This window comes from Saccopteryx bilineata, chromosome 3 (genome assembly GCF_036850765.1).
Source record: "Saccopteryx bilineata isolate mSacBil1 chromosome 3, mSacBil1_pri_phased_curated, whole genome shotgun sequence".
NCBI classification, from domain to species: Eukaryota; Metazoa; Chordata; class Mammalia; order Chiroptera; family Emballonuridae; genus Saccopteryx; species Saccopteryx bilineata.
Genome location: NC_089492.1, coordinates 281,334,350 through 281,352,995, shown reverse-complemented (window position 1 = coordinate 281,352,995; position 18,646 = coordinate 281,334,350). Strand labels below are relative to the sequence as shown.

The following is an 18,646-nucleotide window of genomic DNA, read 5'->3' as shown; positions in this document are numbered from 1 at the left end:
ATGGGTAGGGGGCTGGGCTGGGGAGGCAGGCGGCCTGGAGTTGCACCCCGCTCTGTGACTGGGCTTGCTGCGTCACCTCTTGGAGTCTGAGTTTCCTTACCTGTAAAATGGGGACAAAGGCAGCCCCATGGCACAGGCTGGCTGTGGAGGCCAGGTGCGGTCAATTACACAGGTGCCCGGATGGAGCCTGGAGTGTGGGCTTGTGCTTGTGACCTTCCATCTCAGTGGTTGTTACCGTCCATATGACTGACCACCAGACACGGGCTCCCCTTTGGGTCCCTCTCGGTCTCAATGGCTTTTACCCTGTGTCCGGCCTCCTGGCTGGGTCTGGGCCCCCGAAGAAAACTGGGCTTTCTCCCCTGGGGGGGAGGGGCTGCAGCCTCTTGAAGGTGCCTTTGCTGAGACAAGGCCTTCATCTCTCTATGCCTGGCAGCGTGAGAGCTGGTGACAGGCCCAGACAAATGGGCTGTCACGCAGGGAGTGGGTCTGTGTGCGTGTGCGTGCGCATGAGTGCGCATGCGTGTTCTGGAGCATGTGCGTGTGCTCCTCAAGCCCGGAGTGCAGGGAGCGGGGTGGAGGTTGGATCCCCTGCCAGGCTGCAGAGGGCTCGCTCTGCACAGACCTCAGTGATTGTATATAAAATCTTAGAACTGGCCCTGGCCGGTTGGCTCAGCGGTAGAGCGTCAGCCTGGCGTGCAGGAGTCCCGGGTTCGATTCCCGGCCAGGGCACACAGGAGAGGCGCCCATTTGCTTCTCCACCCCTCCCCCTCTCCTTCCTCTCTGTCTCTTTCTTCCCCTCCCGCAGCAGAGGCTCCATTGGAGCAAAGATGGCCCGGGCGCTGAGGATGGCTCCTTGGCCTCTGCCCCAGGCGCTAGAGTGGCTCTGGTCACGACAGAGCGATGCCCCGGATGGGCAGAGCATCGCCCCCTGGTGGGCATGCTGAGTGGATCCTGGTCAGGCGCATGCGGGAGTCTGTCTGACTGCCTCCCTGTTTCCAGCTTCGGAAAAATGAAAAAAAAAAAATCTTAGACCTGTGGCCCGTGAGGACGGGGAGGAACCGGGGAGATCAGAGTCCTGTCCCCTTGAGGTGCAGGTAGGGAAACAGTCCCAGCAAGGGGCAGCCTCTTGTTCATGGTCCCACTGTGGGCCCTCTAATCAGGGACTCCTGTCCAGAGTTCTTTTTGATATAACAATATAAGTAGTAAACTTCATCACAGTTTATCATTATGTGCTGGAGGTAGGACACCTTGCAGGGGTTGTCAAACTTTTTATAAAAACCGCCCACTTTTGCAGTGCTGGTCAACCTGGTCCCTACTGCCCACTAGTGGGCGTTCCAGCTTTCACGGTGGGCCAATCGCAGCGCTGTTTGGTTGCTCTGCTACCGCCCACCATGGAAAGCTGAAACGCCCATTAGTGGGCGGTAGGAACTAAGTTGACCAGCACTGCAAAAGTGGGTGGATTTTATAAAAAGTTTGACGACCCCTGCTAGAGGTTCCTGGAAAAGCCCAGTGTGAAGCATCGAGGCCAGGCGGTTTCGCATTGCACTCAGACGGACGGAAGGGGAACTGCGGAGCCAGAAAGCGGAAAGCGTCGGGCCATTACCCCTTTATCGGAGGCTCACAAAGACAGGCGAGCGAATAAACAAAGGAAAACCCGCTATTCGCAGTGGAGGGCAGGGATCAGGAACACTGCACCTCGCAGTGGCTGGAGAGCAACCTGGGAGCATCGCCCCTAGGGAAGCACCAGGAGCCTCATGTAGACTATACACACATGGTGCTGCAACATGCTCACTACTAATCAGGCAAAGTGCTTGCAGCTGGCAAACCAGCCAGCAAGCCAAACACAGCTGTTTTCCCCACACCCAGCAAGTGGAGGTGTGGCCAGTGTGCATGTGACCCTTAGGGGGTCTCAGACTCTACCTAGCCCTTACCCCAGGCAGCCACAACCATGCTGTTCCAGGAAAGTGCAGGGTAGAGGTTGCGAGGGTTCCGGAAGCCATCACCACTGTACCCCCATTTCCTAGTTTGTGGGGTGTGGTCCTAAGGCGGAGGTCGCAGTCCCCACCTTAGCTATAGTGGGGGATCGCCAACGTCTGGCTGCCAGCACTACTCATCTGTGGCCACTGGAGGGCGCCCAAAGCTTTGCATTTTGTGGCTCTGACGTTCAGGTGAGGGTCAGGTGTGCCTCGTGGAGGCCTGGTTGCCTTGTGCTCACTCACTGCTCCTTGGCCCCAGGTGTGGCCCCAGAGCCCTTTGGAAGCTCTGGAAACTTAAGAGAGAAGCAAGGGGTGGGGAGGATAGCTGTGGCCAGAGTCAGTTAAATTTCAATCCCGCTTGGCCTCTCCCTACTTTGGGCAAGTTCTCAGCACTCTGGTCCCTATTGTCACATTAGTCAGATACAGTCAACACCTGTTTCCACAGACTGTTATGTTATGGCAAATGGCACCAAGCCCTCGGAACTAACGAGCACCGGGTACTTTCTAGCTGTGTGACTTGGGCTGGCTATTTAAGCTGTGTCTCCGCTTCCTCAGTTGTAAAACAGGGATAAGAATAGAATGCACAGGCTGGGAGTTAAGGAAATAGCTCATGAAAACAGTGCCTGGTGTGCAGATACACAACGGTACGTGGCAACAGCTGTCACCGCTCCCCACTGTGTGCCAACCCTGTGCTAACACTCTTCATTTGATCCCGGCAGCAACAGGCGAGGTGTAGGCATGGTGATCATGCCCATTTTACAGATGAGGAAACTGAGGCTCAGGGAGGTGAAGTAACCTGTCCTAGTTTGTGTGGAAGTTTAGAGGCTGCAGCTAGGATTCTGGCCCAGACGCCTCTCATGTGCCTGGGCTGGAGAGACCCGGGTGTATGTTGGGAGGAGGGTCCCTATTCCTCAGCTCTTAGCTGAGCTGGGAGTCTGCCAATTTCATTTAATCTTTTATTAAAAATTTTTAATTAAAGTTGATTTTAGAGAGAGAAGCAGGGAGGGAGCGAAGAGAGAGAGAGAGAAACAAACAGTCATCTCTGTATGGGCCCTGCCCAGAGATCAAACATGCAACCTTTGTGTATCAAGAGGACCTCTAACCAGCAGAGCTACTCAGCCAGAGCGATTCTAAGTAGGACAGAAGAGGGGGAGGCAAACCTGCTTTACAGGTGGGGGATGGGGTGTGGAGGGGGTGTGGTCATGGTGGGGAACCTGGTCTCCCCTCAAAGGGCTGTTCCTGCCACACCCCAGGCAGTGGCTCCCACCATATACCCTGGTAGCCCCTCCGGCTCGGCAGACAGCTGTGCCCAATCATGTCACCAGCGGCTGGCTCGGAGGGCGGGTCTGTGACGGGGCTGCTTTGTACTCCTTCCAGGGACCCAGTGGAGGGACTGTGGGTGACTGGGCATTGGCAAGTCCACAGCGAGCTCCATGCTGCCCACCAGGCCCAAGCACTTCTTCCTGTCTTTCTGGGGGGTGCCCCACTTCCACCTCATCAACCTCCCTTTCCCACTGGGCACCCTGGCAAGACAGCACGGCCACTGGGGCTCTGTGTGACTTGAGAGAAAAATCAACCTCAGCGAACACTGCTCACAGGCCAGGGAAGATTCTTGGGCTGGTGGGTGAGCTGAGCGAGCATCCTAGGGGTGGGCAGGGGAGAGCCATGTGCAGTGCCAGGCAGATCCCTTGGTTTGCTCCATCTTCAGGGGTGGCGGACTAGGACTGATTTCTTCTTGAGACTTCCTCCTTCCACACCTGGGGGCGGTGGCGTCTCTGGAGGAGAAGGGTCAGCAGAGATTGTGGCCGAGGTGGCGGAGTGCCTTGTGGTAGGCGAGCAGGCCTGTGAGAAGGCAAGTGTGTGTGGCATGAATGGACAGGAGAGAGAGGGAGAGAGGGAGAGAGGGAAGAGTCCGGGGGAGTACAGCCCCTGCAGGGTGGGACATTAATGAAGGCAGATGGGAAGAGCCACCGTCCCCCTGGGAGGAGGGGGAGGAGCCACAGAAACAGGCAGGCGGGTCATGTGGAGCCAGGCCAGGCCCACTGCTGTAGGCGGACGTCCCCGAGGGTTGTGGAGCCCTGGGCCCTGACCTGCTTCCTTCTTCTCCCAACAGGAGATGTTCCCTGGGACCTAGAGAGCCCTCCCGTGTGCCTGACGGTGGGGCCAGGGCCCATCCGCACCCTGCTGAGCCTGGAGGACGCCGTGTGGGCCAGCTGTGGGCCTCGGGTCACCGTCCTGGATGCCACTAGCTTGCAGACTCAGGTACTGGCCTTTCCTCGTGGTTCTGGCCCCTGCACATGGGGCCATCAGCGGGATACACCTATGCTGACCCTTCTTCCCTTCCTCCTGGAACTGCTCTCAGCTCCCATCTGGGTCCTAGGGATCGGTCAGACTCTGTCAGAGAGCAGGGTGGGTCCCACAACCCCTGCCGGGCCGTGTCTCTGCCCCCACCCGCATCCCCAGGGCTGCCGTGAGCGGAAGGGTCCCGCCTACACTGTGCCCCGTGTCCTGAGCTCTGTCTGTTGCTGCCAGTGGAGGTGGCTGTCCTCACACTGGTGCCTGGGCCTCAGCTGTGCGGAGGGGACAGCCAGTGTGGACCCAGCCATCCTGGAGGCTGGGCTCTTTCAGACAGCGTGGTGGAGGAGGCTGCTGGGACCTGCCTTGCCCTGTGGCGAGCACTGCCCTTGCCTTGGTCCCCGAGGTGAGAGGTGGTCCCTGGTCTCGGTCCTGGCTCAGTGGGGGCCCACGCCTATCCTTGACCAACAGCGATGCTCACCTTGCCTCTCTGCACCCCAGGGCCCATCCTGGGAGGCTGGCAGGAGTCATGGGCATGGCTCCTCAGTGGTGTTCTGGCAACATTGCAGTCATTTAATTTGTTTGCATTATCAGTTTGGAATGCCACCAAGCCCCGAGTGGAGCTCTGGGTATAGGCTGGCCATCAGAACAGACAGGCCCCCCGGGCAAGCTTTCACATGAGGGCCAGCCTCCGTCACCCACATGGTCATCGCTCATGCCGCTACAAATCGGCTACTCAGCAGCCAGGCTAGAACGCTAGTTGGAGTCGGGCCCTTGTGGGATCCCAGGTGACCAGAGCAGATCCTGGATGGTACAGTGCTGGTTTGGCGGCAGGTGGGGGAAACAGGCTCAGGTTGCAGTGGGTGAGCCCAGGATCCGGGCTGAGCCTCATCTGGATTGAAGCACGCACCGTGGTCTTCAGTGCAGCGCATGCCGGGCTCTGGGTCCCGGGTCTGCCTCTCACCGGTGGGGGCCTGTGTGCACCCATTTGGGAACACGAGTTTTCCTGTCTGTAAAAGGAGCGTGAGCATCTCTTCCTGGGGTCCTCCCGCCCACAGAGTGAGCTGGTGCTTGGGAGCCACAGTCCTGACCAGCACCAGGAAGTATTGCAACAGCCCCTGGTTCACTTTGCGTGGCTTCCCTGCTACCCTCATGCCCACCCGTCACTTGTCTCCAAGGGCCTCTTACCTCCTCAGCCTCCGGAGAGGAAGCTGAGCCGGAAGACTGGCTCTCCCAGGGCCTTTGGGGTCCTGGGCCCACCTTGGGCTCAGGCATTCAGGGCCCGTCTCCAGCGCCTTGGCCTGCAACCCTTCCCTGCGCGTCCCCACATCAACCTCACGCCAGGCAGAGGTGTGTCCGCCCAGCTTCCTCCTGCTGACCCCCTCTGCACAGGCTCTGACCCAGCCCGGGAGGGGAGCCCAGTTAAACGCTGGGGCCCAGGTTAGGGCAGTGGCGGCAGGGGGTACTTTCAGGGGCCACCACTGTGATGGCGGAGACGCATCCTGCCCACAGGGGGCCTCCAGTCTAATGAGGGAGACGCAGCGTGCCCTTGCCCGTTCCCCAGACCGATGGGGGAGACACCGTTGAGCCCAGAGACGCGGAGAACGGGGAGCAGAGAGGACTGGATGGGACAGCTCTGGCTCTCAGGGGACATTCTCCTGTGCTCTGCCGTCAGGGGGAATTAGACAGAAGGGAGAGGAGGCAGCCAACGAAACTGCGAGGCAGACTGGGAACTGACAGGTGTTTCTGGAAGGATCTTCCCAGGAAGGTCTGGCGGACCTGGAAACCACAGTCCTGAGGGAGCAGAGAAGTTGGCCGTGGACGGCTGGGGAGGGGTGTAGGCAGCAGGGTCTGAGGAGCTGGGGAAAGCCGGGCCCATGTGGCCCCTCCCAGGCCACAAGACTCCGGAGGGGGCGGATGTGGGAGGCACCATCAAAGGCTCAGCCTCCATCCCTTTCCTGCCTGTGCCCACCTTGGGTCCTCTGGGCACCCTGCCCTTGGAGGTGTGTGGTTTGCCAGTAGCCGCTTCAGTTGGGACCCTGGCCTTGCCCCTGCCAGGCTTTCAGCCCATGGACAAGGCACTGACTGAGCCCCCCTGGGCCTCGGTGACTCCATCTGTAGAAGGGGACCTGGGAGAGTGGGTGAGAATGTTTACGTGAAAGGACTATTTCACACATCACCTGACACAAAGTAAGTTTTCAATGAACACTGGCGATCATTGTAATTATTTGCCTAATTTGAGTCCTTGTTGCTGTATTGTGTGGTTTACTTGGAAAATCTAGCTGCTTCCTCAGAGTCCGTGTTGTTGGGCGTGTGTCCACAGTGCACTGTGGGTCTGCATCTTCTCCCCGCACGGGCAGGAGTGCTTCCTCCCGCCGACAGCCGTCCTAGGAGCGGAGACAGACGGACGCAGGGAAGCACAGGGGCCTGGCCGGGCCCTGCCCACCTTCATGGAGTCTTCCCCTTGTCAGCCACCGAGCAGTCCTGCCCCAGTGCCGCGCCTCAGCTCTGGCCGTACCGTCCCTGGGGCTGAGCAGCCACCGGGCTCCAACTTGAGGCTGCAATGATTTAAGATTAGTTCTGGACCAGCTGCTCCTACGACAGGGATCAATATGGCCTTTCACCTGCCTTGCACACCATGGAGGGTGCCGGAAAGCGGTGGGTGCGGGAGGGGGAGGGCGGGTGGAGGAGAGGGGGTGAGGGAGGCTGCGAAGGGGGCCAGAGGGAGCAGGCACCCGGGCTGCAGCCAGGGAAATGGAAGGGTTTGTGTGGGCAGCTCGCCTTCCGCACACACAATCCTTGGGCACGGTAACGAGGTGGTCACCATGCATATTTAATAAAGCCGCTCTCCGCTGCTGCTTAGAAGGGAGAGAAAGCCTCCCGCCCTAGTGCCCTGGCTCTGGAAACAGCTTGGTCTGGCTGCCGCTAATGACCTCCCGATCTGCATGGCCGCTCCACGTTTGTCTGCTCTCGGTGCCTTGCACGGCCAGACAGGCTCGGGGGAGGGGGCCTGGAGAGGGGGCTACTGCGGCTGGGCACGTGTGCCTAGGGCTCAGCCCCTGCAGGGAAGGGCACCGGGCGGTCTTTGCAGCAGAATGCCTGCCTCTCTTCAGAGGGAGGGCCTGCTTACTGTGGACCCCCCCATGGCCCGGAAAAGTCCGCCTGGGGATTTGAGATACTTGGAGCTGCTCAGGGCTCCAAGCCTGGGGAAGTGTATTACAGACTGAGGGTGTAGCTGGTGTGGCTCTGGCCCAAATTCCAAGACATAGGGGGTTAATCCGGGGACCGTGTTACCTCCAAGGAGTGCTCCTTGGTTTCTCTCACATCCAGGAAGTAATAATAACCATAATAATGTATTGAGTACTTAATGTGGACCAGGTATGGGTTTCAGTACTTTGCGTGAATAACCTCATTTGATCCTCAAACCACTCTGAGATGAGTGCTATTATTATTCCCACTTTACAGGTGAGGAAACAGAGGCACAGAGAGGTTAAGTGACTTGCCCAAGGTCACACAGCTAGAAGGAGGCTGATTTGGGCTCTGAGCACAGGCATTCCACACCTGTGCTCTTTATCTCTGTGCCGGCCACCCCAGGAAGCTGCAGGCTCGGTCTCTTTTGGGCTGCATCGTCCCCTGCGGTGTCTGTCTCGTCTTATGGTAACTCTTGGGAATGCCCACTTGTTTATGCACCTGCTTTTTCCACCGACGTGTCTTCCAGATCCGGGTTGCACCCTGTTCACATCTTTTCCCGGCATCTGTCTAGCTCATGTAGCTCACGTGGCAGGTGCACTGGTAAGGGGTCGTGGAGGACGGACAGGTGGTGTCCTGCTGTCCAGGCCCTCATGTCGGGTGCTGGAGGGATAGACACGAATGGGACCTGGCCGCTGTTCCTCGGGAGATCAGAGTCCAGCGTGGGGTGGTCAGTGTCAGCCAGGATGAGGAGGCCCATGGGGAGCCCAGCTGGGCAAGGATGGGAGCAGGGGAGGTTCTGGAGGACAGAATCCCTGAGGACGCTGGGCACTGAGGGGTGCAGGGAGAGAGGAGGCAGGGAGGATGCTCTGGGCAGAGAAAGCCCCGGGGGCCAAGCCGGGGCCAGAGATCAGCCAGGGTGTGTGGCACTCGGGATGGTGTGGATGGCCCCCTGGGGAGGGGCTTCCCAGGTGGGCCCACCCTGGGCTGTCTCCGTTAGGCCCGCTTGGCCCCTGCTGGCTGTCCCTGACCTTGCTGAGCCTGTCTCCCGTGGAGCGGCGCCTGCAGTCTGTCTCTGGGTTTGACACTTGCCCACCAACTGCTTGTTCAGCTCCTTGATCCCAGCGGAGGCAGCAGCGAGGCTGTTAAATAATAATGTAGCTCGCCCGGGCCTGTGTCAACACCGCATCCTCCGTGTTCATTATCGAGATCGGCGGCCACCTTCAAAGTCTAATCCAGTCGTCTGGAGTTCATTTTAACCGATTGCTGGAGGGGAAAACCGGCTGTGGGATGATTGTGGCATCTTTATTAAAGAAAACTTACTGGAGACAGCCTGAAAGGAGGGGTGTGGGGTGCACTCTGCCAGCTGGGGGCCGTCTGGACACCGGGCAAGGCTTGCTCCCTGATATGGCTTGGGCTGGGGTCTCTGTCTCACTCCTGCTCATAGGCATGAGTGGATGCCCATCATAGGATGGGGGCTGGGCTGTGAGTGTGCTCTATGTGATTGGAGCCTTTTGTCACTGCAGAGAGAACAGCTGGACCCATTTTATAGACGGGGGAGTGGACCAGGAGGCAGGCCTTTGGACTCGCGGTCTGCGGCCTCTGTCACACTGTCCCTCTCAGCCATCCTGATCCCTTTGTTGGCCTCTGAACATATCAAGCTCCTTCCCACCACCAGGCCTGGTCGGTCTTGTCCACGGGTGTGCCTTGGGGACAGGCCCAGCGCCGCCTCTCCTCCCGTGCTGGTGGCAGAGCACGAGGATGTCCTTCCCCGGTAGGGCAGGTCCCCAGGAGGAGCTGGGGGGAATGTGCTGTGACGCCGTATTCTTTCTGGGTGGGAGGTTGAAAATCTGGGCAGGAGGGGGCTCAAGGCACCTTGGTCAGCTGGAGAGGTGTCCTGGGAGGGACTGTGCCTTCGAAGAAGCAGGGCAGACAGGTCACACCTGGAGAAGGCGGGAAGGACTTTGGTCAAGAGCTGGCCAGAGGGTCTTGTGCCTGAGGGCAGTCACTACCACAGGGCAGAGTGATTTGGGCAGGTGGGGCATATGTGGGTGGGACAGCTGTGTCACACAGGGGTCCCTCCTCTGACCTGCGTCCTCCCCAGAGAGCCTTGATGTTTCCATGGCAATCCGTTTTCTCCCAGAGCCCCCTTGGCGCTCCGGCTCTGCCTGGAAAGTGCCAGAGCGCAGACAAGCTGTGCCATGTCTAGGTACCAGGCCTGGTTCCTGCCGTCAGGGCCGTTACCGGGGTGAATCGAGGCAACCCTCTTCTTCCCTAAGACCCGGCTCCCCACCCTTGGAGAAGCCTGTTGGGACCACCGCCCCTCCTCCGCACGCCCCGGGTCAGACCCCTGTGACCCACCGGCTGCTGCAGCACCCTCCATTCCCTTTCGCATCAGTGGCTACAGTAGCACTTTGACATTTTGGGGACAATCACCAGGTTAACCTGGTGTCGGCTCTGTAGATCAGGACACGCCTGGTTCGCTCTCACTGCCTCGAGGTGCCCTGGTGCCGAGACCAGGCTGACGCACAGTAGGTGCTCAGTGAGAGGCTGTGGAGGACAGAGGGCTCTCACCTCTGGGAAATGGGCTCTGCTGTGGTGGGTCAGCTAAGGGCGGGAGGGAGATGCAGGGAGAGCAGTTGACCCAGGGCTTGGTTTTAACTGGTTTCCGAGCCCACCTAACGCGCGCCTCCCATCGTCTCCTGAACACCTGCCTCTGATACCGACGCTGATGCCTTTTGTCACTAAGCACATCAGCCGAGGACACCAGCGGCCCTCAGATTTCCCCCTGCCCCCCACAGACGCGCCTTCCCCACCCTTAATTTTCATGTTTAGTGCCCAAACTTAGTTTGCATGTATTAGCTGTTGTAAATCTATCATAACAGTGTGATGCGGCATGAATAATGCATCACTGGGCTGTATTAGTTTTCTGTCTCCTATCTTATTTATGACACAAAACGGGTGGGAATTTGCAAAAGCGAAATCCAGGCGCAGGGCTTCTTGGGTAATGGTATGCAAATTAGCACGAGGGCGGAAAGATTCACCAAGTTCTCCGGTTCCGGGGAGCTGCCAAGCCGGGGCCCCATGTTCGGGCCACGAAGCCTGCAGGTTAGGGTCACATCACTCCACACAGTCATCTCAATTCAAGAGTCTTGCCTTAATTTGTGTGTGCGTGTGTGTGCGTGTGTGTGCTTGTGTGTGTGTGTGTGTGTGTGTGTGTGTGTGTGTGTGAGAGAGTGATGGTTACTGCTGTCATCCTTTTTTTTTCAAATTACAAGTTGGCAGGTGAAACTTGAGAAATCAATTTTTCCAAAGGTTGTTGAGACTTCCCTGGAGGCTCCGTCAGTAACAAGTTCTAGGAGAGTGAGCGTTTTTCCGGCAGCATGAAAGATTGAGGTTAGATGTTAAGAAGAACTTCCTTTCAGGTTGCTTGTGAAGGACAGCGTGTGGGGGTGGGTTTGGGGCCCCTGGGAGAGCCGGGGGTAGGGGGGCTCAGGACCATGGTTGCTGACTCTGCTCCCCAGTCTGAGGTTGTGAGGAAGTATCTCAGGGCATGTGTGGTGGGGCTGGGGATGTCTAAGCACAGGGCTCCAGGCCTCTTCTCTCCTCATCTGGAAGAGCTCAGGTCTTTCTTGTACCCTGTATTAGGTCCCTCCCACCACCAGTCCTGGAAGGTTTAGTTGGTTAAAGGATTTCGTGGTTGAAAAAAAAAAGTGGTTTGAAGCTGTTCACTCAGGAACAAGTTCTGTGAAGCCATGGAGGAGAAAAGGGAGACAGCAGGGGGAAGGCAGATGAGAGGGGACCTCATGGAGAGAATGGGCAGGGGTGGAGCCGGAGGTGAGTGGGGGCGGTCGATGGCAGTCCTCCTCCTGGGCCCCTGCCTCCTCAGTGTTTCTGACTGTCAGGGTCTGTCTGTCCTTCTCTCCACATCACTCCTCCACGTCTCCCCACCCCTTTGCTGTCATTCTGCCTTCTGACCACTGCTGCAGTGGTCAGGGCGGACAGACACCCAAGGAGCAGCCGCCCGACCCCCTGGGACTTGGCAAGGACACAGGGCCGTGGACAGACCCGCTGGATGTCCGGCCCTGTGCTGGGCCTCGACACAGTGGAGGCTGAGGTCGCGAGCCAGAGCTGGGCCGTGGGTGTAATCACGGACTGGATACAGTCACACGGGCAGAGGTTCGGGCCGTCCGGTGCTTAGTGCTCACGCAAGCCGTTTGGTGCTGTCATTGCAGGCTGGCGTCCGGGCTGGGGGAAGGTGTGCCTGGTGGGGACCTGCTGGAGAAGAATTTCTGATTTCCCCTGCTGCCTTGTCTGAGCTGGCTTGGGTGGTGGTCTTCATGAGCTCGGGACCTGAGCTGGCTAGCTTCGGCCCCTGGCTCTACCACTGATTGCCTCAGTTTCCCCACCTGTGAAATGGGATTAATTATAGAACCTACCCCAGGACTAAGCTTGATGTATGTAGAGCACAGAGTAGGTGCTAGCAACCATTCCATGGTGATTACAGGACTTGGTCAAGGTCACAGGGAACACCCAGCAGGTGATGGAGCCAGGATCTCGGTGTTAATGACTCCCGTGCCCCGGTCCGAGGCCTGTGGTCGGTCCATGGTGTTTGATAGATGAGAGTCTGCCTTCACCTTCCCATAGGACTGAAGATTATTTGTGAGCAGAGACACTGTCTGGTTCCCTCCATATTTTTCTATGGTGCAAGTGCAGGTGTTGATTTTGTTTTCCTTCTCCTCCGGCGGCCCTCCTTCCTTCCTCCCTCCATTGCTCCCTTCCTCCCTCGCTCCTGCACCAGCTCTTCCCTCTGCACATGCTCTGAGCTGCTCCCAGCTACCCAGCCCCATCACCCGTTGGCCTTTGCATGCCACTGTGCTCTGATGGCCAGAGGCAAAGGACCCCGGCTAGGTCTACATGTGCAGCTGGGTCTGCCCCTCGGAGCTGGGGAGCTAACAGAGCACAGAGCAGCCACAGGTAGACACTGAGGATCATGTTCTGAGGCCTGCTGCTGCGGCTTTCTCCAGAGCCAAGCTCCAGCCACGCCAGACCCTGCTTCAGAATGTCCAGGTTGCCTCTTCCTGCTCCTGGCCCAGGGGTGGGAACTGAGCAGAACTTCAGTCCCTGGTCCTGGTCCTGGCATTGGGCTCCAGCTGTGGTCCCTGTCCTGAGGAACCTGCCCCTCTGGGGTGGGTGTGGTGGGGAGGTCCCAGGGTTGGCAGAGACCACCCCATCCCTAGTGAGTTAACCCTTATTGAAACTCACTCGTCTCCGTGGCTGTTCCAAGCTCTTAGCAAGCAGCAACTCATGTAGTCTTTTCTTTACAGTAGCCCTCTGCGGTAGTCATCTCATTATGCCCATTTTAAAGTTGAGGAAACTGAGGCAGGAGGTGGTGGAGCCGGGACTTGAACCCTGGTAGTCTGGCTCTGAGCCTGTGGCCTCACTGCCTCTCCCAAGCAGGAAGCACTGCTCTCAGGCCGCAGTGCAAGTTATCCAGAAGGTGGACCGGGCACACTGCGCTCGGCCCGCTGTGTCCAGGACCGTTCGCTCTGGCTCTGAGCCTAGCTGTCTCACCTGGGCGGGGGCTCAGGGCTCCCTCCTCCTCGTGGGGGTTGCGGACCCTGTGAGGTGAGCTGAGCTGTGTGACTGCCACCTGGGCACAGACAGGTGCCGGAGATGTACGTCCTGTCTCTACTGCTCGGCCTTCACGGGGTCCCCGCAGTGGCTGGGCCAGGGGCAGGCACCTGGTGAACCACCAGTTCAGCCCGGGCACCTACTTGTACGGGGCAAGGCTGGAGCGGCTGCCACACAAGATCACCCCAAGATGCTCGGTGGCCCTGGTGGCCGCCAGCCCAGCCTCCCTCCTCAGGTGTCCATGGAGAGGGACCGCTACGCTGGCTTATATAATTGAAGGAAACAAAAGGAGATTAAATAGTACTAACGAGTAGAATATCAATAGCCCACGTTCTGAGATGCTTTTATTTTCCACTTCCTCCTGAACAGCCGGGTGCGCAGGAGGATTTCAGTTTTTGTTTTTTTAATTAATTTATTGTGTTTACATAGATTCTAGTGCCCCCCCCCGAATTCATCCTCCCCTCCCCCGTGTGCCCCAGCACATTCCCCCCCCCCCGTCTCCCTCCCCGTAGCACCCTCCCCCCTTCCCTCCAGGATTTGCTTTTCTGCTCTCATCCCATTCTATCAGCCTGTCACCCCTTCCCCTCTGTCCGCTTTCCTTCTCAGTTTGTTTTCTTTTTAAAGGCAGAAGGTCAGCGTGGCCCGTGTGGCCGCAGCAGGACAGCCTCCCTGGAGTGGCACTTTCTGTGCCTTGGTCAGGGCCATGGTTAGGTAGCCAGGGGTCAACCCCAACCTCTGTGCCCACCTTTCTTATGTGCTATGTGACAAGTAGGCTTTAACGCAGGAAAGTTTAACTTTGGGATGGCTGCTTGGCCATCTTTCTAGGAAAAGACACCAGAGACACTAAAGTTTGCACAATCAATTTCAGAATGGGTTGTTGAAAGTTTGGGACTGGCTCTCAGGCTTGGAGCTGACGGGGATGTCCATTCCTCTGTCCCTTCTTGATTTCTGTGGTGGCCCTGAGTTAGGAGAGCCCAGCATCCGATGAAGTTTCTTATTAGTCAGGAATGACCTTACCGCCGCTTTGCAGATGCGTCAACTGAGATCCAGAGATGTAACCGACCGCGGGGAGGGGGGAGGTGGTGCCTCCGTCAGAAATGCACAAGGAAGGACAGATCTGCTCTGGGCACCCAGCCCCTCGACCTTGACCGGGTTCCGAAGGCAGAGTGTTTAGGCAACAGATGGGACCCACGTGAAGGTGTTGGTGCATGGTTCAGATTGGCTATGAGCTTTGGAGTCCCAGTAGGGTGACCCGCTGTCCAGGTTTGCCCAGGAGGAGGGGCTGGATGTCCAGGTGCTACAACTGGGGTCTCCCTGGGCAAACTGCGATGAGTCGGTCACCCTAAGCTGAAACGCTGGCTTCCCCCCACCACTGGCTAAGCACAGTGACATTGTGAACGTCATTTACCCTCTCATTCTGTCCCCTCGGCTGTGAAATGTTGACAAGAATAAGGCAGATAAAGAAAGGGAAGGAGGTTGTTGTGCTAATTGTCTTTAAAGCTGGACCGTGCCTGCTCAGTGCAGCCGCCGGAGCGTGACCTCTGGGTCTCAGTCCCCAGCCCGTCCTCTGGCTGACGGAGTGACCCCACACTGCTGATTTCTGGAAGCTTCAGTGCCCATTAGGTGAGGCTGGAATGCTGGTGCTGTGGCGACAAGTGGAGGCAGAGGTGTTGAGCGGCTGGCGGGTGTTCTGGGGCTGATCTCGGGGTCCATGCTGGGGCCTCCTAGGCCAGCGTGTTCTGACTGAGCAGAGGGTGGGAGGCAAGAGCCCCTGCTCACCACACACCCCGTCTGGGCGCTCGGCTGGAGAGTGCCAGGCGTGAGCACTGAGCTTGGAGTCTGCAGGTCAGGCCCGTGCCTAGCTCATCCTCTGCCTAGTGGGCCCCCTGGACTCATGGCGTCCCTTTCCTGGGTGCGTTCCTCGTCTTTCATAGGAGCCTCTGCGAGGATGGGATACTGCAGCCTGGGAAGGGCCTGGCGCACAGTAGGTGCCCAGCAAGCAGCAGCTGCCAGCTCTCTGCCGTTGCCTCGGCAGCCCCACCCCCACCCTGAAAGCCACAACATTCTTCCTCGGCTCCTTGGTGTCATCTTAGCTCTAATGACTTTGAATTCTGAGCCGCTCACCTGGGAATTTATAGAAACCAAGCACAGAAGTGTCACCTGGAGGCACATAAATATTGTACGAACGGGAGGTTGGGCTGTGTCAGCACTATTTGGGGCAGTATCGCTCACCCGAAGCCCTCTGTGCAGACGCCTGCAGAGGGGCTGCCGTGAGGCTGCAGGGAGGAGGCAGAGGGCATAGGGGAAGGTGTGGGCGCGGGACCCCTGGTTTCTCCCGGGCTCCCCCGACCAGCCCTGACCTCAGCCAGCGTGCCTGCAGCACTCGTGGTGTGTGCTCCGTCCCTGGATGGATGAGAGGGGAGACCAGCCACCTGGCCAGAGATGAGCAGGTACTGGGAAGCACACCCAGCCCCTCCCTGCTGGCTGCCAGCTTTTTTTTTTATTATTCACATTGCAATTTTGGTTTATTTCCTTCTAGACATTTTTTCCAGTGCATACATTTTAGAATAGTTATGCTGTATATACTTATAATTTACCCTGACTTTTAAAAAATTTTTATTAATTTTAATGGGGTGACATCAATAAATCAGGGTACATGTGTTCAAAGAAAACATGTCTAGCTTATGTTGTCAATCAATTATGTTGCCAAGTCAGATTGTCCTCCGTCACCTTCTAGCTAGTCTTTTTTGTGCCCCTCCCCCTCCCCCTCCCCCTCCCCCTTCCCCTGCTGGCTGCCAGCTTTTAATTATTATTATATTTTAATAACATTGCCTACTCCCCTATCCCACTGTTTTATTTGAAAAATAAAAAAAATTAAAACTACAGGAAAGTTGAAAGAATAGTACAATGAGCAGACATACATTCTTCACCTCGTAAACCAACTGTTAACATTTTGCCGTAATTCCTGCCCCCACCCCCATATTATACCTACGCACACACCCTTCTTTTCGGGTAAACCATTTAAAAGTCAGTTGTAGACATCATTGCCCTTCACACCCGAACACTTGCGCATGGCTCTCCTCCATAACTTCAGTAGCATTTACCATACTGAGAGATTTAACATCAATGTGCTGTCCATATGCACGTTTTCTCAGTTGTCCCCAAAATAGCTTTCATAGCTTCTCCCCCAGCCCCACCCAGGATCCAGCTGGGACCGCACATTGCATTTGGTTGTCATGTCTCTTTAGTCTCCCTTTGATCTAGAATAATCCCTCTGCTTGTATGTGTGTGCATCCATGATGTGGACTTTTGTGAGACGTCCAAACCAGCGTCTTCTAAAAAGTACCACGATCTGGAATATGGCCTGATTGTTTCTTCCTGATGAGATTTGAATGCTTGGCCAGATTCTTGGACAGATGCCACTTCCTGTTGCATCACCCAAGGAGGCGGGACGTGCAGCATGGCCCCGTCCTTGGTCACGGGGTTATGGTGGGTCCGCCAGGTCTCCCCATCATAAAGATACCCAGACTCCCTTTGTAATTACTAGGTCACCTGCAGGTGGTTCTTGGAGAATCTGTGAACATCCTGTTTCTCAGCAGTCACCCCAAACTTTCATTGTTTAAAGAGTTCTCTTTTCTCCCACTCAACCACTTTATCCCCCACCCCCTTTAACTACTTGCACTATAGATGCATAGGATCTTTTAAAAGTCTTGTGTGTTATAGTCTAAGGCACTCGCTATTATTATTATTTTTTTTTTTTCAGCGAGAGAATGGGAGGCAGAGACAGACTCCTGCATGCATCCCAATTCGGATCCAACTGGCAAGCCCACTAGGGGGCGATGCTCTGCCCATCTGGGGCATTGCTTTGTTGCTCAGCAACTGAGCTCGTCTCAGTGCCTGAGGCAGAGGCCATGGAGCCATCCTCAGTGCCCGGGGCCAACTCACTCCAATCAAGCCATGGCTGCAGGAGGGGAAGAGAGAGAAAGAAAGAGAGAGAGAAATGAGAGGGGAAAGGGAGGAGAAGCAGATGGGTGCCTCTCTTGTGTGCCCTGACCAGGATTTGAACCCAGGACATCCACATGCCAGGCTAATGCTCTACCACTGAGCAAACTGGCCAGAGCCTTGTCACTATTATTTTTGATGTTCAAATTGTCTCAAATTTGACCAGTAGGAACCCCTTGATTCTGGCTGCTGGTCCTTTGGACACTCCCTGTCATTCCCTGAGCTATTCCCTGCTTTGCTGCATGGGGAGCAGTTCTAGGCTCCACTGCATCCACCTCGTCCTCATCAGCCATTTCTCCGGAGTGCCCTGACCGGTTCCCGTCTGCGGGGATGGGGTGTATAAATCAAGATTTGGTGCTCACTGCTGCTGGTGAGACACTGCGTCCAGACCCTTTCAGTGCAGAGAGCCAGGAGGAAAATCAGAAGTCCGTACCGAGACTGTAGGACTTCACCCTGACCCCTGTCGTTCCACACATGGCTCCTTTGTCTCTGTGTAGCCCTGGCTCCCGACAGTAACACCAGCGTACTTCAGTCATCCCTCGTGGATTTAGAGTAGCTGTGCCTGTCTCCCTCCCTTCCCAAGCCCACTAAGCAGAGTTCAGGATTTCTTTGCAGACTTTGTTGTCCTTAAACAAGGACGAAGGGTGTATCTTCCGAGCACTGAGTCGCCGGGCCACATGAATCAACTTTTTTCTATGCGGGTGTGACCATGTTCCAATAAAACTTGATTCCCCGAAAGAGGCGGCAGGTTGGCGTCGCCCGAGGGTCGTTGTTGGCAGCCCTCTGGTCCAGAGCATCAGCGGTTCCTGCACAGGGTGAGCGGGTGGTGACTAGCCATGCCAGGACCGTAGGGGCCCAGTGGCCTGGAGGTGCCGGGCCTTCGGAACCCAGAGGAGGGGCACGATCGGGCTGATGGTGGTAGGCCTTTCTCAGGGACAAGCAGGATAGAGGCCACATGGAGGGTAAGGTGGCCCCCCCACTCTTGGGTCCCCAAGACTGGCCAAAGATTAGAGGAAGGGTCTGGAGGTGAGAAATGGGCAGCCACGAGCTGGGTTGGGGTGCCAGGTGGGCAGTGTCTCACCTGGCCCCGGTCGGGAGGACAGCAGAGCTGGCTGGGCAGGCAGCCTCCCTTGGCAATTTCTGAGCTCCTTTCTGGGCAAGTGAATACCCAGCTGGGAGACAAAATAAGCTGTGTGGCTTGTCAGCACCGAGCCCGGGGGAAGCCAGGGCTGGGCCGCGTGCCGCCCCCCACCCCCGATGCCGTGCTCGGCTTCCTCAGCCCCCCTTGTTGGGCACCTGTGATGCTGGCATGTCACTGCTCCTGTCCCGTGTGCCCAGGAGCCCCAGCCAGGACTCGGGAGACCTGGCTCCCGTGAGCAGGCTCCTGGCACGGGGAGGGGTGCTGGGGACCGCAGAGAGAACTCGGGGACGGGGGGCTGGGGCCACGGCACTGTTGTTCATATGTGCCTTTGCCCTTCCCCACCCGCCCTACTCATGCAAAGCCCTCTGGGCTCGGAGACAGACTTGTTATACCTCTGGAGAAATGAGCC

At 57.2% G+C, this 18,646-nt stretch overlaps 1 protein-coding gene across 13 annotated transcripts in view; it reads left to right on the top strand.

The window, feature by feature from the left end:
* The window catches only part of ARHGEF10L (Rho guanine nucleotide exchange factor 10 like), a 173,906-nt gene that overhangs the window by 141,103 nt on the left and 14,157 nt on the right, over positions 1-18,646 (top strand). For all 13 annotated transcript variants that reach the window (XM_066270294.1, XM_066270296.1, XM_066270301.1 and 10 more), the window contains one exon: positions 4,090-4,238. In XM_066270294.1, coding sequence (XP_066126391.1) covers positions 4,090-4,238 — 149 coding nt within the window. The remainder of the gene's footprint in view (positions 1-4,089; positions 4,239-18,646) is intronic.